Source organism: Borostomias antarcticus (assembly GCF_949987555.1).
Source record: "Borostomias antarcticus genome assembly, chromosome: 13".
In the NCBI taxonomy this organism is placed as follows: Eukaryota; Metazoa; Chordata; class Actinopteri; order Stomiiformes; family Stomiidae; genus Borostomias; species Borostomias antarcticus.
Window position 1 is genome coordinate 5219511 of NC_140246.1, and position 23844 is coordinate 5243354.

The 23844-nt window shown below is 45.8% G+C and overlaps 2 protein-coding genes across 5 annotated transcripts; one reads left to right on the forward strand and one right to left on the reverse strand.

Moving 5' to 3' along the window:
- Positions 1–242: 242 nt before the first annotated feature.
- Positions 243–8100, forward strand: rtcb (RNA 2',3'-cyclic phosphate and 5'-OH ligase). The gene is made up of 12 exons (XM_084447893.1): positions 243–404; positions 702–780; positions 872–939; positions 1025–1124; positions 2074–2230; positions 2736–2892; positions 3177–3336; positions 3606–3781; positions 3976–4164; positions 4271–4381; positions 4547–4666; positions 4795–8100. The coding sequence occupies exons 1-12, from the start codon at positions 312–314 to the stop codon at positions 4900–4902; spliced, it is 1518 nt and encodes a 505-aa protein (XP_084304019.1). The 5' UTR covers positions 243–311; the 3' UTR covers positions 4903–8100.
- On the reverse strand, positions 8017–23542 carry xpot (exportin, tRNA (nuclear export receptor for tRNAs)). 4 transcript variants are annotated; one of them, XM_084447890.1, is made up of 26 exons: positions 23405–23542; positions 21805–21944; positions 20750–20832; positions 19329–19385; positions 19124–19193; positions 18756–18974; positions 18237–18421; positions 17877–18045; positions 17316–17552; positions 17148–17174; positions 16941–16979; positions 16780–16842; positions 16519–16643; positions 15862–16006; positions 15044–15163; positions 14772–14866; positions 14365–14434; positions 13988–14226; positions 11633–11918; positions 10566–10755; positions 10012–10128; positions 8962–9077; positions 8816–8863; positions 8642–8713; positions 8292–8348; positions 8017–8150 (listed from the first exon to the last, which is right to left on the reverse strand). In XM_084447890.1, exons 2-26 carry the CDS (start codon positions 21889–21891, stop codon positions 8124–8126), a joined length of 2943 nt encoding a protein of 980 aa, XP_084304016.1. In that variant the 5' UTR covers positions 21892–21944; positions 23405–23542; the 3' UTR covers positions 8017–8123. The 4 variants fall into 4 exon arrangements, with proteins under 4 accessions (XP_084304016.1, XP_084304015.1, XP_084304017.1 ...); XM_084447889.1 differs by having other exon boundaries at positions 17097–17174; XM_084447891.1 differs by lacking the exon at positions 17148–17174.
- Positions 23543–23844: the final 302 nt, after the last annotated feature.

Consider the following 23844-nt stretch of genomic DNA (forward strand, 5'->3'; position numbering starts at 1 on the left):
TGCTACGGAAACTGAAAGGAACCAAATTACATTTTAAACTTATCTGAATTGTTTAAGACCCGTTATGATGACCTTGCGTTTTCTCAAAAATATGTTGCCATCACAATATACGCCCTAAAACGACGATGTTCGTGTAAGAAATATTTTAACTGCGTCATTAATAACGTTACAAAACAAAATCTAAACGCATTTGTTTGTTGGGTGCTTCTGAGCTTCCGTAGTGGCGTATGATCTGGCTAGCCTACTGACAGCTGAGATTCGGCTACTGAGCAAGTTTCTGTGATTAAAATTTGTGATTATCTACAACCAAAATGAGTCGAAGTTACAATGATGAGTTACAGTTTTTGGATAAGATTGGCAAAAACTGTTGGCGAATCAAAAAAGGCTTCGTTCCGAATATGCAGGTGAGCAAATTGAATGAAATGCGGCATCAGCTAGCTAGCTAGCTCTAGCAAATCTACGTTGCCACATGTGCATAGGTAACTTTAAACGTGGACAGGTTTGCTATGACTGTTTTCGTTTTCACAAGATACTTGTCTATCCAGGTGTAGCACACTCATCCATCACTCCACACCCAGCCAGCCAGCCAGTCAGTCAGTTGTGTGTAGTGCTAACTTAGATGCTTCACTGACTGTTCACTGACCTAGCTAGCAATACAATAGCTAGTTAGATAACTAACTTCTTTTTTTTTCTCATTTCAGGTAGAAGGAATTTTCTACGTGAATGATCCCCTCGAGAAGTTGATGTTTGAGGAGCTACGCAATGCTTGCAAAGGAGGAGGTCGGTAGCTAAGACTGCATGCCATACAGAACCAGTTGCTTTGATGTTCCATATGGGCCTGCCTTATAATATTGCATATCATTTTGATCAGGCTTTGGTGGATTTCTCCCTGCCATGAAACAAATTGGGAACGTTGCAGCTCTGCCAGGGATAGTACATGTAAGTGCCTTAATAAATGGATGTGATCATGTGAATATGACCTGTCAAAAGACACAATCTCTAATCTTGCTACATTATTCTCCAGAGATCCATCGGACTTCCAGATGTCCACTCCGGGTATGGGTTTGCCATTGGCAACATGGCTGCCTTTGACATGAGTGATCCTACTGCTGTGGTGTCACCAGGTACGTGACTTAGATTTCACATCTCTTCTCATGACACGCACACACAGCACACACACACACTCACACACACAGTATCCAACTTCAGGCGCTCCTTTGTGCCAACAGCCATCGGAGAGACTACAACAGTGCCTTTACATTGAGATGTCAGGGTGTACTCGATTCGCCCATCGCATCCTAGTTTTTATGCAGAGTTTACTTACTCCTCAGCTGTGCATTTCAAAACCTGCGTGAATAAGCTCATGTGTTGGGCAGCAGTCAACAAGGAAATGTTTTGGCTTCACTAAAGCATTTTCACGTTTGAGCTCTGTCTATGGGAAAAAATATTTTTTTCCACCGGATATCTTAGAGTAGATTGATTTAGGAAAGCAGTTTTGTGTTGTGATATTCCATTTGGGAAATGCACACGATTGCTGGTGCATAGTAGGCTTGTCTAGGCGCACAGCGGAGGGGAGAGGGGCTCCCTGCCTTCTCTCCTCCACTATATCAGTCTTACGTCTCCTTTTACTGCACAACAAATAGCCTCAGTAATAGACTAGGTCTAAAACGAATGATTGGCCTGTCCCATGTAAATCACAAGGCAGGTGAGTGGTCTGGTCTTAGCCCACCAGCGCATCTTTACAGTGGAGCAAAAAAACGACTGCTCGACTAAAAGAATCTCAGTCGACTTAAGGGTCTCCGACTGATGATTCGACTCGTTAAACTTTCAGGGGGCAGCCCTATTGAAATTATTTATTTGGCCCTTATATGTTTCACTTGTATTTACAATTGTTACACTTATTAGTATTATTATTATTATTAGATATGTATACTTGTATTTTTCTGCTTCTTTTGTATTCAGTACTTTTCCCCCCCTCTGTCGCTCTCTGCTGCTGTAACACCCGAACATGGATTCCGGAAGTGTGATCTTATCTCAGCCTGCTGTCTTCTGTGGGTATCTGTGCCTCTGCAGGGGGCGTGGGCTTCGACATCAACTGTGGCGTGCGGCTGCTGCGGACCAACCTGGACGAGGGGGACGTCCAGCCCGTGAAGGAGCAGCTGGCCCAGGCGCTGTTCGACCACATCCCAGTGGGGGTGGGATCCAAGGGGGTCATCCCCATGAGCGCCAAGTACGTACTGTACTGTAAGAGAGGAGGGAGGGAGGGATATGATTCTTATGTATCGGCCGTGGCTCAGGAGGTAGAGCAGGTCGTCCAGTGACCGAAGGGTCGGCGGTTCGAATCCCGACTTCTCTCTCCACATGTCGAAGTGTCTTTGGGCAAGACACTGAACCCCAACTTGCTCCCAATGAGCAGGCTAGCACCTTGCACGGCAGCTGGCCGCCATTGGCGTGTGAATGTGTGTAAATGGGTAAATGAGAGGTCACTGTAAAGCGCTTTGTATAAAAGCGCTATATAAGTGCAGTCCATCTACCATTTAGGAGAGGACTGAGGGATACATTTCTTATGTAGGCCCACAGCATTTGAATTTTGGAGCCTCTGGGAAGTGCATGCCAGAGTGTAGTGTGTGTGTGTGTGTGTGTGTGTGTGTGTGTGTGTGTGTGTGTGTGTGTGTGTGTGTGTGTGTGTGTGTGTGTATGCGATGACGACAGTGTTGTGTTTGGTGGGGTTACAGGGACCTGGAGGAGGCCCTGGAGATGGGCGTGGACTGGTCCCTGAGGGAGGGCTACGCCTGGGCGGAGGACAAGGAGCACTGCGAGGAGTACGGCAGGATGCTGCAGGCCGACCCTAACAAGGTCTCCTCCAAGGCCAAGAAGAGGGGCTTGCCTCAGGTAACCTCCAACACTTAATTCGAAGTGACATCACTTCCTGTTCTAATGGTGGATGGGCTTCTTTCAAAACTATTGTCACTTTTTATGTTAATTTTTTTTATTTAAAGGCATGGTAGAATGTATAGAAACTGACTGTTGATACTTGTTTTAATTGTAGTAGGATTATATGACGTCCCTGCACTTTTACTGTATGGTGCTTTTGAGCAGATCTATCGAACCATTTTAATCTCAATGGTTCTAAACCTGGTTAAATAAAGGTTAATGAAAATGTTTGTCTCTTGAAGCTGGGAACGCTTGGGGCGGGGAACCACTATTGCGAGATCCAGGTGGTGGATGAGATTTACAACGACTACGCAGCCAAGAAGATGGGCATCGATCACAAGGGCCAGGTGTGCGTGATGATCCACAGTGGCAGCAGAGGACTGGGGCACCAGGTGGCCACAGGTAGGCGCTGTTTCACCGTGTCATATTTCCCCCCACTTGCCATTTAGTTGCACCAGCTGTCCAGTCGCCCAGTCATCTTAAGGCATCTCATCGGTATGAGTGGTAGGAGAACGGCCTATCACATTTGGACATTACATAATCTAATTAATACATAATCTAATTTCTCCATTGAGTTAAAGGCTTGTGGTTTGTCTCAGATAACTATATGCGACGAGAATGTGAATGTGCGTTGAGGAAAAAGCGTACTGAAGTATAATTACATTTTATAGACGCCCTTGTTGCCATGGAGAAGGCGATGAAGAGGGACAAGATCTTAGTGAACGACCGCCAGCTGGCGTGCGCCCGCATCACATCGGACGAGGGGCAGGACTACCTGAAGGGCATGGCCGCCGCTGGGAACTACGCCTGGGTCAACCGCTCCTCCATGACCTTCCTCACCAGACAGGTACGGTACAAACAGTCTTCTGGCATACAGAGACACGCTCATTAATTCTGTTGTCAAAGTCCCCATCAAGGCTTCGGAGAAGTCGTCTCACACACACACACACACACACCGTAGATGTCCGAGTTCCTCCATGAGACGTTTATAGAGACGGCCAAAAGACCTCCGACCGACATCTGCCCCTTCCCATCCCTCAGGCGTTCTCCAAGGTGTTCGGCACCACGCCGGACGACCTGGACATGCACGTGATCTACGACGTGTCCCACAACATCGCCAAGGTGGAGGAGCACATGGTGGACGGCAAACAGAAGACCCTGCTGGTGCACCGCAAGGGCTCCACCCGGGCCTTCCCCCCGCACCACCCCCTCATCGCCGTGGACTACCAGGTCCGGGAACTCGTTTTTAACTAGTAGGCTGTCAATCAAGTGAGTGTTGTTGTTGGTGTTGGAACTGTGTGATAATGACCGCCGTTTGTGTCACATCTCTCACCAGCTTACAGGCCAGCCGGTGTTGATCGGGGGTACGATGGGGACGTGCAGCTACGTCCTAACGGGCACGGAGCAGGGCATGACCGAGACGTTCGGGACAACCTGCCACGGCGCGGTAAGGGCTTCACCTCAACTCGTTCGTGTGTTAACTTTCCGCATTACGTCATCCCGAAGTGGGTTAGCAGCCGTCAACGGGACGACTCCCCCCCCCCCCCCCCCGCTCACAGGCTTTGCTTTGTGTGACTCACGCCGCCACTTCCCGTTGGTTTGTTTTGTCCAGGGACGCGCTATGTCGCGCGCCAAGTCCCGCAGGAACCTGGACTTCCAGGATGTGCTAGACAAGCTGGCAGACAAAGGCATCGCCATCCGAGTGGCTTCACCCAAACTAGTCATGGAGGAGGTATGCACAAAATACGTAGAGAGAAACCTGATAGGACCCCCCAAAAATGTAATCTTAAGCACCGTTTTATAGTTTGTATCATTTAGCATTTTGAGATGCGTTATCATTTGTATTTTCTTTGTAACCAGGCTCCTGAATCATACAAGAATGTGACGGATGTTGTCAACACGTGCCACGATGCTGGAATAAGCAAGAAGGCTATTAAACTACGACCTATTGCTGTGATCAAGGGATAGGAGTGCATGGCTCAACTCGAGACTATGGACACTTGAACCAGGAAGTTCATGAGCAAATCGACCAGAAGTGTGTTTACCTGAGGGTCTGTCTGGGAAGGAAGAGTCGACTGCCTGGCTGACTTATATAAGCAGCAGTCTTCCACAGCAAAGCTCTCTGCATATGAAAATGCATTATGATTTCGTCGACTGACATGTGTTGCAGTTCTCAAATTAGCAGTAAGGAAGGTCCTTTATACTTTAACTCAAAACTGACAAGTAAATTTTGTTTTCATTGATGCCAAACGCTGTGGATGGGACTATTTGGCTTTGCCAGATAGTGGTTATTATATAAGAATTCGTAAATGATTTATGTCAAATTAAATGTGTTTTTTTGTTGCTTATTTCATAAGCAGCTTTCCTTAACACTTAAGGCATGGAACTGCAAAGGCACTACAGTACAGAGTGAGGTGAATCACAACTGAATTGATGAGCTAACAAACCATATTGTTAGAACACAAACATTTATTTCTCAAATTGATTGTGTCGAGTTTTCAAGACTGCATATTAATAAACACTTATCGGTATTAACAGTGAAGGTTCATCTCAAGTATCAAAAAATAAACAGACAAGTTCTCATGAAGACATTTCAATCCAGAACAAATTACCTCATATTTGGCATAGATACATTACACGGACATTTCAAATTTGCACAAGCTGTTTTCCCAAGATCTGCCAGTAAAAACTAGACCAATTCTGGAAACGTCCTTGAGTTGATTCCTTATTCTGTATTGGCAACATATGTACAACATTTAATATAGCATGTAGAGTTCAGCCATGAAATTGAAGACTTCTCATACGTCATCTTTTATTAAAAATCCATGTTTTTAATGTTCATAAGACTTATTTTTGAAGTAAGCCAGGACCACATTTCAAAGAGTTTTCATTGGCGAGCATCTGTACACAGCCGGTCTGTAAGAGATTCATGTTTACAGAACATGAGCTGGCAGATGAAGACTGCAATGGCATAGATGTCTGTTCAGATACCACAAATAGTTTTGTGGTAAGACAGAAAAATGACTTGAGCAATGTCGTTTTAGAACTCTACCCATTGAAATGGACATGAATAACTTGGTCTTTTGATATCCCGCCATCTGTCGATGCCAAATGATGTTTGATGAAGTTTCCCAGCACAGATTGAGTAAAGTCCTAAACTAAATAAAAATCAACAGAAAGAAAATGTTTTCACTCACAGACTGGACTGTGTCTGAGAAACTCCCTTAGTAATTCTACCACCGATTTAGTGAGTAATTTGCTCTACATGTGCTGACATTGCCAATGTACATATACATAGCTGTGAGTTGCACACTCTGTAGACTATGGTGCAATATAACTAGTGACACTGGCAACCAGGCGGGGTACAGAATGTCGTCATTGGACATATTAAGTGCAACTCCACAAAGTTGATGGGTTAGATTATGTGTCCTATTAAAATATGCCCAACACTGAGGGGTACATTTGACAATGGCGAAGAATAAGTACTTGGAGAAGAAAAAAGGAATTTTGGGGGGAGGGACAGGATACTCAAGGCCAGGGAGCTGTAAGTGGACAGGCAACTTCACAGTATTGCAGGCAATCAACATTGCATATTTATCATATGTTCGTTCCATCATAAGCCTGAATTGTCATCAAATGCTTCAATATGAAATGCATTTAACCTGTTTAGTTCTGTACACAGGCAACACTCTAAGATTGCTGTACATAAAGAACCAGATTGACTAAAGGTCTGCACTCATGTTCAGATGGAAATAAAATGTCTTTAAAAAAACAAAACCCTAAAGCTAGAAACTATTTATTTACAGTTAAACGTTATTCCAAAGTTTATTTACATTTGTTCCATTTCTGTCTGAAAGTAACAGTTGAAAATCTGCGCCAGTGCAAACGCTTAGTAAATCTGTCTCAGGGTGTAGTCTAGTTGAGGGAACACTTAATGGTGAGGAAGGCGATTTTGGAGAAACCAGGAAGAGTAGGCTAGATTTTGAAAAATGCAACAAACAAAATGTCACTCCCTAGGCAGGTAGGTAGGTTGATAGGCAGGTAGGCCATTCAATCAATGCAAGGTGGTACCTTGAAATGATTGGACGGACTTATTACTGTCCTGCGACTTCCACAGATTTTTAAATGTATTTTAGTGTGAGAGCATTTTATTGATCGACTGATGTCGGGATGTAAAGAGAATTGCAAAAAATATAACAGAAATAAATTGAGCCATATCGCCTACCCCACCTTTAACATGATATGACTGTAGTGGATCCTGACTTGCACATCATCATTTAAGCACTCAACAGGTGAGATGTAGTTCTAGCATATGAGCATATTTTAAATCAAACCAAGGAACAAGGTCATTGTTAGGGTCATATAATAGCAATACATGGGGTAAACAGGGATGTGAATGCCATTCTCGTGTCAAGACATGCAAACATTCTGTGGGGTAGAGGTATGAGGTACACCTGGAAGGCAAATGCACAATTAATCATGACCATAAGCACTTGAATTCTCCTGTAAGTCACTTCAAACTTAAAGAAAAAAAAGAATGAAAAACTCAACCATCCATTCCACGACAAACTCCATGCCGTCATTCAATAAAATTCTCACAATCCAGCCCTTATTTTTCCACAAAAAAATGTGCCTATGTCCAACCACTCAAATGAAAACCAATATTTGAGACATTAAAAAATTATGTTTAACCAATAAAGCTATGCCTCGCAAATCCTACAAAGTCACCTGTCCAGGTTATAGTAAGGTAATTACCAAAACGTTTTTTAGGTAGGCAACAACAAAATTAGGCTTCAAACTCTCACCGTGGATTTCACCTTACTCCATTAGAAGGTACTCCCAGTATATTCTGTAGCTAGCGTTCTGAGTGGTTACACCAATCATAAAGGTTCTTCACCCAACCCCCCACACGGAGAGCACGTCCCTGATTGGGCCTTGGTCAGTGGATGGGTGTGGCCACCCAAACACGAGCGACAGCCTCCTTTTGCCACCTGTGTGCATTTTCCCGTCTCCATTTTCCCACTAAGACAGCACAGGCTTCGTTATGCAATTACATTTAAGTGCAAAAGCAGTTTCTACGCTATGCTCCGTCTTTTTGTTGTAAGTGGCACTGACAACGGCTTTCTTCTCTCCAGTGTCCTCTCATTCCCTCTGAACTTCCAGTTCATTCTTTTTCTTTCTTTTTTCTTTTACAGTTTTGCTCGCTGAAAGAAAGCCTATTGAAACAAGAGGGAAGAAAGAGTGATGAGTGTCCGTGGAGAGACACGCAATAGGAAACAGCTGTTCCCAAGTGCAACAGCATGAGTTACTGAGCGCATGCATTTCCAAGGTCCAAAGTCAGCAGCCTGTTCACTTACCTTAATGTAGTTTTTGAGGACCTTTACATCCGGCTGTTGAAAAACTTGACAGAGTTCCTGTTACAAGACACAGTACATTTGCAAAATGAAATTTTCGCACACACTATACCCAGAAGCAGCAGCAAAAGCAGTAGTAGTAGTAGCAACAGCAGCAGTAGTAGAAGTAGCAATAGTAGTAGAGGTAGTAGTAGCAGTAGTACTATTAGTAGTAGTAGTAGTAGCAGCAGCAATAGTAGTGTGTGGGGGGGTGGTTGCACTGTTGCAGCATCAGAGACAACAACAAAGATAAACATCCTTGAAATCCTCTTTTCTGAGAAAACACAGAACAGACCGCATGGCTACCATCGTACCTGTGTGATTTCAGGTGACACATGCAGGGAGGGAAGATACTCCTGCTGTAAGTACTGAATGAATTCCGGCCCCTGTAAAGGAATAATGTTTTCATATTCCATAAAACAGACCAAGAAATACCATCATGTTCTTATCATTAAATCTGTGGCATTGAGTAGTGATGCAAACCATACCCTTTTGAGATGAATCATTTTCAATGTGAGAGCGCATTCTGACAATGTCTGCAAAGAAAAACAGTGTTGCGGTTTCATCCATCTGAAACATATTTCAATGACAAATCGAGCTCCCTATTCTGTCGCGGGGAGTTCCAGGAACTTACCAGAACAGTCTGAGCGTCTGTGAGGTCAAAGGTTGGCTTGAGAGGAGCGAGGAAACAGGCGGGAACGATGTGTTTATAGATGAAGTCTGGAAAGCCCACCATTCCGTCTTTACCTCCTGAAGCAGAAACAAAAAATCAGGCGACAAACACACTTACTGTTACCCTGGTCCTATCCTGGTTGCGCATAGCCAGACCTCCAGATCTCCACACTTCGTTTACACTGTGCCAGTGATGGAGAAAGGTCTGGTTGGACTCTACCATTTGGGGATAGAGGGGGGAAAAAAACGCTGATTTCTTTAAACCAATCACACTCGTCTTGGGGCGGAGCGCTTGGAATATGAAACGTTTCCTATAACCGGTGGGCAAACATGCAAGGATGTCCCTATTAGATGTTGTAAACATATTCTTTGTATATCTTTACAATCGTCCAACGAAAGAACCAGGCAGGCCTGCCTTATTGCACGATCCAAATCTTGGTCAAAACTGGGGTGGAGTCTGGATTTAATCTGATTGTCGCCATTGATTGGGCCAGGTGTTTACAGTAATCCATAACAATTGATTGGGCCGGGACGATACAGTAATCCATAATCATTGATTGGGCCAGGTGTATACAGTAATCCTTAACCACTGATTGTGCAGTAATAAACGAATGACGAGGCTCAACACCAAAACCTACATCCGTTGAGTCAGACTACCCTACTCCTACTAGTGCTGGTGTATTGAGTCAGACTACCCTACTCCTACTAGTACTGGTGTATTGAGTCAGACTACCCTACTCCTACTATTACTGGTGTATTGAGTCAGACTACCCTACTCCTACTAGTACTGGTGTATTGAGTCAGACTACCCTACTCCTACTAGTACTGGTGTATTGAGTCAGACTACCCTACTCCTACTAGTACTGGTGTATTGAGTCAGACTACCCTACTCCTACTAGTACTGGTGTATTGAGTCAGACTACCCTACTCCTACTAGTACTGGTGTATTGTCGGCCGTTCTCCCCAGCAAACAGGGAGGCGCCAGGGCTTCATGGTGTCCTGTCCTTCTCACCCCAGAGCTCCACCAGCTTGGAGAGGATGATGAAGCAGGTTTTCTGGGCGATGGGGTCGGGGAAGTCCACCGCTCCCTGGATAATGGTGGAGAGAACCCTCTCGATGTTCTCCACCCCTGGGGAACAAAGGGAAGGAACACACAAACTCAACACACACAACGGCAGCTCGCATCATGGACACACTGCACAGTCTCCATGATCTGCTGTGAGAGTATCTTTACATACGCTGACCAGTGGGTGTCTGTCTACAAAGGCATCATATAACATGTCTTTTTGTTAGTTACTACTACATTATAGGCCTGTATTATATTGGGAAATAACGGACATTGGAATAAAAATTCGATATGAAAATACAGGAATTTTCACCAGATTAATGAATAATGAAGAAAGATTGTTTGGCGGTTCGCTATGCATGCAGAGCACTCTATAGCAACAAACTCTCTGTATCCAAGAGTACCCTTAAATCGTTAGAGTAAACAGACAGACTTCTCTTGTGGATTAGTCATGGAAAGTGAGAACCGAGTTTTCAGCAGCGGTGGTGGTAGCTACCCACCCTGGTTGGCCATGACCTCGTTCATGCCGCTGCTGGCGATGGTCTGGATGAAGGTGAAGTAGCTCCTCCGCAGCATCTGCTTCTCCAGGGCGGCCGCCTGGTCGTTCTCCTCCGCTGGCCGGGACAGCACCTCGAAGATGGCCAGCACCAGGGGCATGAACACCTGCTGCAGGAAGGGAGACACCTGGCCCTGCAGGTCCACACACACACACACCCACGGACACACATGCACACACACGCCCACGGACACACACGCACACACACGGTTGGATGGAGTGCAAACCAAATAACTTAGGTTTCTAGAGAAGTCCTGTGTGGTGTTTTAGTGTGTCGAATCGATCGATATAAAACTTCCCTACAACCGATCTTTTCAGCTTGCTCTTGGTTGAAATATCATCTTGCTCTTGACTGAATTGACCTCTGACCCATTAACAATCCCTGACTTCCCCCAGCTGGGCTCCATGTAGCTCCTCGTGAGACTGTCCTCATCTTGCCAGCTCACTTTCCGTGTATCTCCACAGATCAGTTTGAACTTCCCCCTATCTAGAATGATTTACAAAGATTGCAATTTACAACCAGGCCAATCAGAGGACTGCGTCCTAACTGTTATTCTGACCCCCGTGGGGACGCAGCCCCTGATTAGGTCCGGTAGTTGATGACGTGAAATACAGGCCGTTCACAAAATAGTGGGCTAATGGAGTCTCCTGAAGGAACGAGCGCTAATGTTATATAGACTAAATAAACATAGAATAGAATAAACACAGACTCAATAACAACAATTAAACAACAACAAGAGTATGCACAAGCAGTTTCCCAACAGAAAAGACGCTTTCGTCTTTCGTCATTCTTCCGACTGGACCTGGCAAACGTTTTGTTACGTTGATTGGCTGAAGGAGTTTGGCTGTCAAGTCAAGTACTCCCGCCCACTGAAATCATTCTAGATAGGGGGACGTCCAGATTGAAACTGAAAGTGAGCTCGGGAGGGTGGCCTCACGACTAGGCCACACGGTCCCATCCGTAAAGCATATAAAAAAATCAGTGCTCTTTCTACGTGGGCTCCGTCCTACCTTGAACTTGGCTGTGATCTGGCTGATGAGGGGGATGAACTCCTGGAGGTCCTTGGCCTCGCAGTCCTTCAGCATGTGCTCCGAGGCGGCGGGGATGAAGGGCAGCACCTCCTCCTCCAGGCAGATGATCATGCGGTGGAGGAAGGAGCGGACCGAGCTCCGGAGCGCCCCCCGCTGGATGGGGCAGCTCAGCGCGGGCAGGAAGGTCTGCAGGCAGTCCCTGTACACCTGCGTGCAGCCGCACTGCTTGACCGTCTGCTTGTTGCTGAAGGCCTTGCTGGTGCGGCTACACGCGGGGAAGGAAGGAAGGGGACAAGACAGTTATTCTTAAAGGTTATTCATCAAAGACGTCTTAAAGCTGCAGTACGTAAGATGTTTCTAAGATTTTTTTTTAATTTTTTTTAAACATAGCTCAATAACTATGATTAATCAAGAAGGATAAGTGATTAAGCTCCTCTGAAAACTGTATTTGTAAACCGCTGTTTGGCCCTGCTGCAGCAATTCTAATAATCAGGTTAACACTAGAGCATTTATGAAAATATAAATAAATATACAAATAAAGGGTAGAGCTGAGGGTGCCTCCTCCCATAGAGGTGTGTCCACGCCTGGCTCAAAGCGTGTGCGCATGCCGAGGTCCAAACAGCAACACGGGGCATTCCTCCACGGCCTTATGGGTAACCCAAACCCACAAACCGAGGGATTGTAGCTGACTGAATTCACCATTACGTTACAGTCATTTATCTGACGCTTTTATCCAAAGCGACTTAATCCAACACGACAATAATTGCATCTAACGTAGGAAAAGCCAATGTACTCACAAGTGCATCTCCTTTCTAAAACAAGTGACTAAGAGCATAATCTAGTGCTGGCAGACAAAATGTTCCCTCGTCATCGCTAGTTCGTAGCTGGCACACAAAGTTACATACTGCAGCTATAAAACTTGGATCTCACACAGAAAAGCAGCTAATTCTTCCTTCACTGGTGTAAAATATATATAACACGTTCTTATCCAATTCCAAGACTGGTTCAAGAGCAGCGGTTATATAACCCGATGCGCCAGATGGCTTGTTTCACACAAGCATCTGGGAAAGCTCAATCGGAAACTGTTTGGGAAAAGAGCGGGCACCTTCAAAAATACTTGGCAGGTGATTGGACGAACCATCTGTCTGTCACCGTCTATCACCAGCCAACTTCAACCGCTTCTCACTCTCGTCACACCAAAACCCGCCCAGCGTGTTTTCTCATAGAACGCTGACTGGCTAGATCGTTTTTTGATCGGGCACAAATGGATGCCTATGGAGTAGAGATGGGACCGATCCGATCCAGACGTGGTTCACGGATCGAATATCGGCCTGATGTCACCGATCCACGTACCGATCCAGATGAAGTGAAAGGGCTCCGGTATTCATTCATTCATTCAATCATAGGCTACAATTCACACTTCCCTCAGTCCAGCGTCTAGTTCACCAAACAAGCCTACCTTTCACACCGTTTGCTTATGTTTGCAAACGTTTGGTGCGAAAACAAACGATACGCTGAAAAAGGTTTCAAATAGTTTGCAAAGGAAGTTTGTGAGTGAAAGTTAAAGTCTGAAGTTGCAAGCCTGCGGTGGCAAGGGGATTTCCAAACCCAAATGTGCCTATTTGGCAATTTCGGATTTAGACACAACACTAATAGGGAACCTGATAACATTAATGATGCAATCTCTAAACTAGAGCCATTTCTCCCTCTCCTTACTCTTGTCGTGTCATAATGAAATACCGTTGCTCTCTACTGAGGCTGAGACCCACTCTGCACTTTCGGAGTGAGTGACAGGAGAGCAGAGCAGATGGGGGGTCTCAACCCAAGCTTATATTTTACTAATTATATTTTACTTTTTATTTGATGAAAGTGGGCGCTGATCTGAGAAAATGAATATATAGACTAAGTAGGATTCAAGGATTCTTTAATTGTTAGGCCTACATCCAATATACAAGTAGCCATATGTTGGGTAAAATTGATGAGTAAAATTGTTATGTTTTGGCTCCTCAACAACAAGAAATAAGATATCCTAATAATAAAAAACAGTTCAGTGCAGTACAGTAGCAATACACCAAGAATATGGCATGTGCAAAGTATATAAATTGTATGTTAATGATAATAATTAATTAAGTTAATGCTAAATAATTATTCAAGAAAAAAAGACAGCTGGTATCGGTATCGGATTGGTATCATCAGAAATCCAAATTCTGGTATCAGAATCGGATCGGAACTGAAAAATAGTGTCTGGGTGCATCTCTGCTACGGAGGGTGTCTGGGCTGACTGGCGAGATGGGGACGGTTCTCCCGGGCCTGGGGCGGTTTGCGCGTCCTCACCTGGCGAAGCCCACGGCGTGGCTGAGGCAGTCGGCCAGCGCGGCCTGCCGGTCCTCCTCGCTCTCCTGGGGCAGCTTGGCCAGCAGCAGGCGGAAGGCGTCCATCAGGGGGCCGAGGAGGCTCCTCATGAGCGCCTGCTTCCTCTCCGCCGGGCTCTCACCGTTCACGATCAGCACGCCCGCCGTCTCGAACATGAACAGCTGGTCGTCGCTGGTCAGCAATGCCGGGAAGCCGTTCTCCTGGGTGGGTGGGGAGGAGTCATCGCGGTGGTTACGGCGGGCTTGGCAAGGGTCGGGTGAACACATTTACAACAGAACGACGGCTGGACTGCACTTATATAGCGTTCGGTGGCGAGTCAGTGGAGCAAGTGTACTTACTGGGGGAGCGAGCTCCAGCAGGTCCTGGATCCTGGTCAGGATGTCCTCGATGAAGGCGTTCATGTGCTTACTGGCAACAGAGGAGCATTGTTATAGATCTCTCAACTCGGCGTCTAACGCATCCGTAGAGGGACAGACTAATCAAAACAAGATAAACAGACTCAGGATAGATTGTTTTCCCCCACACAGGAACAAAGGCTGGAGGCTGTCCTATCAGAAATGATTGCTTGTTGACTTTCTTGAACTTTAACTGGAACCGTATTGTTATTTCCTGCTATCAGATGGTCTCGTGTTTGCTTGCATAACCCAAGGCCGGTCAGGTAAGAAATTGTGTGTGTGTGTGTGTGTATATGTGTGTGTGCACGCACATGCACAAGGTGATTGGAGCTCCTCCAGGCCAGACTTACTGGAGCGTTTTGATGAATCTGGAGAAGAGATAGGCCACCCTGCTCCTGACCTTGGGGCTGCTGTGTCTCAGACCGCGGTGGTCCAGGAAAGCCATCTACACAGGACACAACGGCACTGGGATTAACCACACTGTCATTAGTATAGCACAGATACGAAGCTCCTCTCATTTTATCTAGCTACACAAGAGCGTACCATCTGAAGCTAAACCTATGTAATTAGGGACCTAGCCCACAACGAATGTGCTCAGTGTTTACACACCCAAACAACTCACCAAGACATTGGGAATGTGCTGGGGCTCCACCAGGAAGAACTTGTCATATCGCACCACCGTTTCGAAGAACTCCAGAGCCACGGAGGTGTGCTGGTACCCGCTCACGCCGCTGGAGACCAGCTGTGGACAGACCAAACTGGCACGTCAGACGTTATACCATTCAACAAAGAGGATCTTCCACACTGACTAGGACATATTTTTTAAGAAATCTCTCACACACACACACACACACACACACACACACACACACACACACACACACACACACACACACACACACACACACACACACACACACACACACACACACACACACACACACACACACACACACACACACACACACACACACACACACACACACACACACACACACACACACAACAAGCTTTCCAGTCACACCGTGTGTAGTTGTAGTAAGGTGTGACTGATGGGGCTGAGTCCAAATAATCGATTAATCGTTCATGACCGTCATGTTTTTGGTCATTAATAAAATGTGGTCAAAATTACGGTCATCATTTTTTTTAATCCAAATAAACACAATTTAAAAAAATATGTAAATTGAACGGAACTGTCACGCATCATCAGTTCTGTAGCGCTATATTGATTGGAATGGGGGCTAAATCAGAGTGTCAAAAGCAATAGAATTGTGGTCTTTACCATTGTTAATTCAAATAAAAACGTCCATTTTAAAATGTTGGAATGAAACCTTTCAGTAAGAATGTCGGCAAAAAACGAGTAATTCATGAATCATTCATACCACCCACTGATTAATCAACTGTGAAAAATGTGAGTTGTGCGCGTCCCTAGGGACTGACCGTCCTCATCATGTCCTGCAGGACGCTGGTCTTGGCCGTGTCCCCGGAGAAGTGGGCTCCGTGGGAGGCGGGCAGGGCCTCCCCCAGCATGTATAGCAGCCGGATGCCCACCTCCACCTCCATGAAGGGAGCCGTCTGCCAGTTCCTGAAACCACAGAATCACTCCATATATAAACAGCACAAAACAAGAGTCGTGATGAATTGTTCTCATAGACGGTGAGGTGGGGTATGGATGTTAGGGGTCTTACTGCATGGTGAGGTGGGTATGGATGGATGTTAGGGGTCTTACTGCATGGTGAGGTGGGTATGGATGGATGTTAGGGGTCTTACTGCATGGTGAGGTGGGTATGGATGTTAGGGGTCTTACTGCATGGTGAGGTGGGTATGGATGGATGTTAGGGGTCTTACTGCATGGTGAGGTGGGTATGGATGGATGTTAGGGGTCTTACTGCATGGTGAGGTGGGGTATGGCTGGATGTTAGGGGTCTTACTGCATGGTGAGGTGGGTATGGATGGATGTTAGGGGTCTTACTGCATGGTGAGGTGGGTATGGATGGATGTTAGGGGTCTTACTGCATGGTGAGGTGGGGTATGGATGGATGTTAGGGGTCTTACTGCATGGTGAGGTGGGGTATGGATGGATGTTAGGGGTCTTACTGCATAGTGTTGTTGAAGACCCTGCGCACAGCTTCCAGTAGCAACTCAGGGGAGACCTGGGCCAGACGGTCCAACAACATCTTCAGCTGCTTCCTGTACTCCACAAACATGGCCTCGTCCTCCCCCTGAAACACAGAGGAAGAGAGAGAGGGAGAGAGAGAGAGAGAGAGAGAAAGAGAGAGAGACAGGGAATCCTTAGAACGCTCATCGTTGTTTTTTGCCTCATAAAAACGTCAAACTTATTTAACAAAAGAAGTTCACCTCGTTTTCAAAATTGTACTCGTCGTCATACGTCAGTTTCTTCATGACGGCGAGCATGATTGCCTGTTGTGAAAGAGCAGGTAAGCATATTACACCTCAGTCAGACTTTCTATTTACCATTACAGAACATATTTCCAAGATGAGTTCTTATGAAATCTCACCTCAACATTTGTTTTCTGCTGGTCTGTCAGTTGGGGTAGCTGAAAGGGAAAAACGTCATATTAGACCGAAGAAAACATCAGAGAACAATACGAACGTCAGCCCTACGTGGCTGTTATCCATATTAACTAATAATTGGTGGGGTCTCATGTCTACACCTTGGCCATGTCCCAGTACTCTTCAATGGCTTCCTCTTCTCCTCCTCTTACCTGCATGCTATTAGGCCAGTCTGACCCCTTTGAAAATTAAGGAGATGGAAAAAAAGAATTCCTTTAAAAAAAAAAAATTAGCAGTCTATAGCAGTGGCCTTGTACCCCCCTAACCTAATCTAAGGGAACGTGACCGTTGCGAGTTCGACACCTGCGAGCGTCGCCAACCTGTTTGAGCACGTGCAGGTAGTCGTAGCAGAAGCCGACGATGTTGGCGGAGATGTCGTCGTCCTCGTGCACCAGCAGCTGCAGCAGCAGCGGCACCTTGGCCTCCACCGCCTGCAGCGTCTCCGCCGCCGCCTTCACGCTGCCCGCCTTGGCCAGCTTGGACCAGCTCAGCACCAGGGACTGGCCCATCCCGTTCACCAGCCGCGAGAACTTGGCCAGGAAGTCCACGTCCTCTTCCTGAGAGAGAGGGGGAGAGAGAGAGAGAGGGAGAGGGGGGGAGGGAGAGAGAGAGGAAGTGTCTTCAGCATCCATCCAGGAAATGGAGGTGTCCAGGAAGAGATAACGGTGACTTTTGACTGTTTTTCTGTGGGACTGTGGGAAATGCAGCTTGTGGCTCTGTTAATAGACGTGGTCCCTCACCTCTGCTTGATAATATCTACAGTGACCTAGAAACACAGAGGAGGCATGGGCCAACACGATCTGGTGTTTTATAAGGTCTCCCCCGAGGAACAAAGGAAGTAAGGAACACTCAGAAATAACTCAAAAAGTGTGTGTTTTCACCTGCTCCACGTTGAAGAAACCGGCAGACTGCAGCGCTTGGCACAAAGACTCCACCAACTTGGTCTTGTCCACAGGGTCCATGCCCTTGTTGATGATCTCAAACAGGCAGTCGCAGGCTTCCTCCCTCAGCTCCTCCACAGACATCTGACTCAGCAAAAGGTTCACAAACCTGGCAACCCAGAAGCGTACGCACTACTTACACGTTCAACATCAAGATACCATCATTACGAGCAACCATAGAAATGGCCGAAAATCAGACACAGCAGAGGCAATGTGTGTCACATACGTAGAGTCCTACAACTACAAGCATCTCCTCTGGTCCCTAGCTGCATCCCCACAGACACACCAACCCTGGCTGACCTGTCGTTGGCGATGAGGTTGAGGTCGATCCAGGACACGTAGGCCCCCACCACCTCCAGGCACTGGCAGGTGAGCTCCGGGTGGGACTGCTGGTAGGCCTGCAGGATCTGGAACCAGGACTCCACCAGGCTGGGAATGCACTGCTTCCGCATGGAGTCTTTGATCAGGGTGTTCCTGCGCGTCTCCTATGGCGTGAGACAAGGATCATCATTTAATAAGCACTCAAATACGACACGCGGCCCTTTGTGCGACAGGCAGAAATTCAAACGGCGTAAAAGCCATGGAAGATGTCGGGATGTCACAGGGTTCACACAACATCCGTGGGCAAACTGAAAATTGTGTGTGGTTTAACCAAAATTATAGATTTGTATTTTCTTATCCTGCACCTGGCCTAAAGTACAGGTTGGATGTGCAATTATTGTAAGCAAGTGGCTTTGGAGAAACGCGTCTGCTAAGCGACGGTAAAGTAATCAGACAGGAAGGCTAGGGGGCGGGGCGGGGCAGGGCGGGGCACCTTACCTCTGGGGAGTGGAGGATATCCCTGTCCACCACCTCGGCGTCGATGGCCATGAGTGTGCGCAGGTAGACATCCACTCCGTGGGGGTTGAGCCCCACCAGGGACAGGATGTCAAAGAAGAACTTGGGCCAGAGGGTCAGGTACTCCATGACGAAGGTCAGGGCGAACACCTGGGCGGCCTTGTTCCTGATGAACGGCTTCTCCGGCTGGGCATTCATCAGCTGGGGGGGGGGATATCATCATTGAACGAGAGCTAGTTGGTTCAGTCGAACGTGGAACATATAAACTTGATGAGAGAGAATAGGCCGATTTTGACCAGTGAAAATCCATAAGACTAATTGACAGTCGCGCTGTCAAAAACCAAACATACCTGACACTGGAGCCATTTCATGAGCGTTTCTCTGATGAGCTGCTGTTGGACAGCGCTGAGGCCTGCGTGCCTAGGACAACGCAGAAAACATATTCAGAGACTTTCCATTAAGGGTACACAATCACAACAGAGAGAGAGGGGGGAGGAGAGTTGTTATCATTCTATGCTGCTACGCTGCAGCCAGCCCCAGTCAGCCTCTCCTCACCTGTACTTGATCTGGTGCTCCAGGACTTGGAAGCAGAAGAACTTCACGTGGTCGTCACTGAGAGAGGGAATGACAGGATCACTTAGAACAAATGCAAGTCACACTAGCTGGGAAATCCATTGTTTGGCGATGCCAGACTTTGGAGATCTCTGCCGCCGAAAGTCTGGAGACATCTCCATTGAAAATCGTTGATTAGAACAGTGCCGAAAACTGACGCTACCAATCAGAGCCACTGCCTAGATCTCCAATAGGGTGAAGAACCCGCCTTACCGGAAATTATGTCCTCCAAATAAACTGGTGTGGAGAATCAAAACAAAACCAAACATTCACCGACCCATTAGGAGGGACCGCCCTAAAAATGTTGGATTATTGGTTCTGCAATGCAGGCTTTTTTTCATCTCTCAAATTGTTTCCATCCACTTTTAGCAATGAAAACTGGATGAATGTCTTCAGTTTCTAGTTGAGCGCAGCGTTTAGAGACTGACTTGTGAGTCTAGGAAATCTAATCCACAACGTTTTGTAAAGCGAGATTGACTCGTGAGTCTAGGACATCCACAACTTTTTGTTGAGTGAGTTGGAATCTTATAAAGCTGTGTATAGGCTTGTGACTAGTGGTCGACCGATTAATCGGTTTTGCCGATTATTCAGCGCCAATAGGACATTTTTTTAAACTATTGTTATGGGCTGAACTAAGCTCCGATAGTGGCCGATGCCCAATGTAAATGGACCATATTCAAATGATGTAGGCCCAATCCACCAAATCACACTTAAGGATGTTCCGTTTCATTTTTTTAGCTATTAGGCATATTGGATTAATTGACAAGGATCTGGACTGCAGGCACTCATCAACTGACGAAAAGGAGTAGGCTACTCCATTTGAACTTGATTGAAGACAAAAATAAAGACAAGGGGGGATTTTAACTAAATGTCCTGGATATAGCCTACTCTTGGGTGCGAGGAAGACAATCTTAGAGATTCTCACCAGTGAATCATTCATAGAGGAAATGAATAGTGAAGGAAATAGGTTATGCACTGTTAGACATGTAGGCCTAACAGGTGACAGAGGGCAGGTATGTGCAGGTACTGTAGTATTGGCTTACACCTGAGGCAAGAAACATGACAGGTATGTAGGCCTGATCCCTGTGAGTTTTCATTACTCTTTGCTTTTTAGCCTACTTTGAGTTTGATTATCCAGATGTATTTATTTAGGTACTTATTTAGGTATTGTTTTTTTCTTTCTATCGGCTGATTAATCGGCTATCAGGTTTTTCCTGCTCCAAACTATATCGGCCTTAAAAAAAAATCCACTTTCGGTCAACCTCTACTGGTGACAGAACGACGAGGCAAAGCTTCCATCTGTGCAGTCTGTAATCTCACTTATACACATGATGTCATGTCAACAGACGTCTGCTGCAGCTCACCTGTAAACCCCTTTGGCCAGGGCCTCAGCACACACCTCCCAGCCCCCCTGGGACTCCTTCAGCTGCTCAAAATAAACCATTGCCTGGGGAGAGGAGGGGAGACGTGAGAGAGAATGTCACATATACAGAGCCTCAGAGGGGGGCGAGGAGTGAATTACACCTACTGAGTGTGAAAGAGACAGAGGGGATGCAGGGAGACTAACCTACTACTGAATCTTACACATAAGCTTCACATTCTTTCGCCCACACCACTCATGAAGGGGAGTAGAAAGGATACACTTGCAGCCTGCCTCAAGGGCATGGCGATGATGTAGGTGTTTGAACACAGAGACATACCATACAGTATATATGATACAGTATCCATCTCAACATGCCATGCGTTTTGGAAAGGAAACACGAGCTACATTGCTGTTGGGTTCACATGCTGCCCTCATCTGATATGTAAATAAATAAGATGGGGATCTAGACCAATTTGAATCCTCAGTCAAATTTATAGAACATTAATCATACAGATCATTTAAAGTTCTGCCTTAACATGCAAAAAAGACAGTCTTGATATGTAAAACAACATCCAACAGAGGCTCACATTAGCTAAATGCTGAAAGGCAGCAACGTTCTGATCCTTGTATCAGAGCACATGAGAAGCAGCTATTCACAGATACCACATCATTTATAATTCAAATCTGTGAAATCAAAGTAGGCCTATCCATGTTCAGTAGAAGCACACTGTCCAAGGTATTCAACATGGCTACAGAGCTATGATTATAAACACCCTTTGAATATCCATTATATTAAAATAAATCCTTCTCAAAAGACCCTCTCGTGCATGTAGCCTAGGAAAGGGCAAACCAGGTCCGACACACAGATCCTCGTTAGGAATGATGGACTTTCCTATCTTTAACCCTTCCTACGGTCATCAGGAGAGTTTACCAAAAATGTCAATCATTTTTAATGATCGTACAGTGAGCCTTGTTCAGCCACAATGCACGTGTGTGTGCTGTACGTACACACACACACACACACACACACACACACACACACACACACACTCTTACCCTCTGCCTGTAACAGGCATCGGCATTGGGGTTGAGTCCCAGCAAGGCCTGTTCGTCCATGATAGCAGCTACAGACTGGCAGGCCATTCGTAGGTTAGCTTGGCACTCCTCTCTTCTACCTGCAAGCAAGTCTTCCACATCTGCACACACACATGCACACACACAAACATAATGCACACACACACACACACACAAACAGAATGCACAAGGGATGGTCAGTTGAATGAGTGTGCCAGTAAAGCCCCCACAGGATCATCATAAAGACCCCGGCAGTCTCCGTGATCACAGCCCGTTTCAGATGCCGCCTTCAGGCAAAATAATCGGCCTGTTGCCACACACGCACACACACACACATATATACACACTCAGACTGTGCATACACAAACACCCGCTTAACATGCACATTTACAATTTTCTCACACTATTGTGTCATATTGTACTGTATTTATTATTATTATTATTTTGGATTATTATTCTGTTGTTGCTGTAAAGTTGAGCAGCCGGAACTCAAGAAGTTTACTCTCTTATACTTGTATAAGGTATGTAACAATAATGATTGTTGATATATGACTGTTGGATAGCCCGATGTTTGCCATGTAAACATTTTTAACATGCTGTGTGTATTAGTCACCCTTTTAACTGCCAAATGTGACACTGTCACTTCCATCAGGTGCTAAAATGTTCAACAAATAGGCTACAATAGGGCTACTGCTTACACCAGTATCGTTAGAGCTGGACACTGCCCAGTAGGTGAACACGAGCTGGACTCACCTGGCTGTGCCGCTGCACTGTGACAAGAGTTTACGCTGAATCAACACAAGCAAAACAGTGCTGTTTGTTGTTGATGGGACATAGTCTGAAGTTGGCCTCTCGAAATGGTTGAACAATAGACACAATCTGACCAGCCATCAGACAATATAGCGAACAGTTTCATGATCCGCATCGCCTGATGCAACATGGCTACAATATTTTGACCACGATGTCTGTTCCTTGCTTCGCATCAACTCTGGGCACATAGCTACTAGCGTTAGCACTAGCTAGCTACGCGTTAGCTAGCTACCTGCCAAGCTGTCAAGATGGCACAGAGTATATGTAACGTTAGTTGTCTATGATTTTTTTTTTTGTTGGGGGGGGGCAGCCACTTCCTTTATAGCCATCACAGCAAGACTTAAAAGATGTAACGTTACACACAGGTTTATTACAAAACGAACGTCAACATTCACCCTGATTACCGTTACTGACTATAGTGGCTAAAATGTAGCTCCGCTCACGTGAGCTAAACACCACCACCGTTCCTCCGAAAAAAGTTAGCTAAGACACTGCAAATACGGATTAGATAGCTAACTGACCCAACGCGCTACTTTAACTACCTACAGCATACATTGGATTAATTTAGTTAGCAAGATACAATTCATTTGACACGTTTTGTCATTACCACTTGCTAGAAAGACTCACTGACGAGACGACAGTCAAAGCTTCACGAGTTGGGCACCGGTGTGGATCAGCACGCTGCTTCAACAGTGGGAGGAAGCGAGACTAGCTCACCAGAACTGCGAGGCCCAAACATAAATATATAGGATCTATATTTTCAAGAGCTCACCGTAATAACAACTTTATCGCATAGTCCCCTGTCGTCAGTTTCCCCAAGTAAACAGAAATGTCCAGCACGCAGATGCAAGCTGGGTTGTCTGTCTAGCACACCTCGACCAGCCACGGAGGGACAGAGCGGCGTGTCGACTCGGCGGAAATGGCACGCGCCATATCACAGGAAGACAATATGTAATTCTGTAATCATTATAATAATTAATTAGAATTTACTACAGACATCATTATTTTTATGTTTAATATGAAAATCATATTAGAATAATGCACACGAGGTATAACATACATACCTCGAAAATAAATAGCTTCTTCAATGTATTTGCTTATTAAAACCTAATTCTGTTGATCATGAGAAATAAGAAAATACTGAGTTGAGGGTCTCAGACATGGTAATGGTAAATTAAAACAAATTGGTAAATCAAAAGCATCCATTCTTTA

What these genes read in the sequence shown, in the direction of transcription:
- rtcb (XM_084447893.1), top strand. Translation starts at nt 312, where the DNA reads ATGAGTCGAAGTTACAATGATGAGTTACAGTTTTTGGATAAGATTGGC. An exon ending in AGAAGAGGGGCTTGCCTCAG is followed by an intron (nt 2,893 to 3,176) that starts GTAACCTCCAAC and finishes TGTCTCTTGAAG; the next exon opens with CTGGGAACGCTTGGGGCGGG. An exon ending in TGACCTTCCTCACCAGACAG is followed by an intron (nt 3,782 to 3,975) that starts GTACGGTACAAA and finishes CCCATCCCTCAG; the next exon opens with GCGTTCTCCAAGGTGTTCGG.
- xpot (XM_084447889.1), bottom strand. Translation starts at nt 21,891, where the DNA reads ATGGCCTGCCAGTCTGTAGCTGCTATCATGGACGAACAGGCCTTGCTG. An exon ending in CAAGCTGGTGGAGCTCTGGG is followed by an intron (nt 9,078 to 10,011) that starts GTGAGAAGGACA and finishes TTTCTGCTTCAG; the next exon opens with GAGGTAAAGACGGAATGGTG. An exon ending in AAATGATTCATCTCAAAAGG is followed by an intron (nt 8,714 to 8,815) that starts GTATGGTTTGCA and finishes ATTCCTTTACAG; the next exon opens with GGGCCGGAATTCATTCAGTA.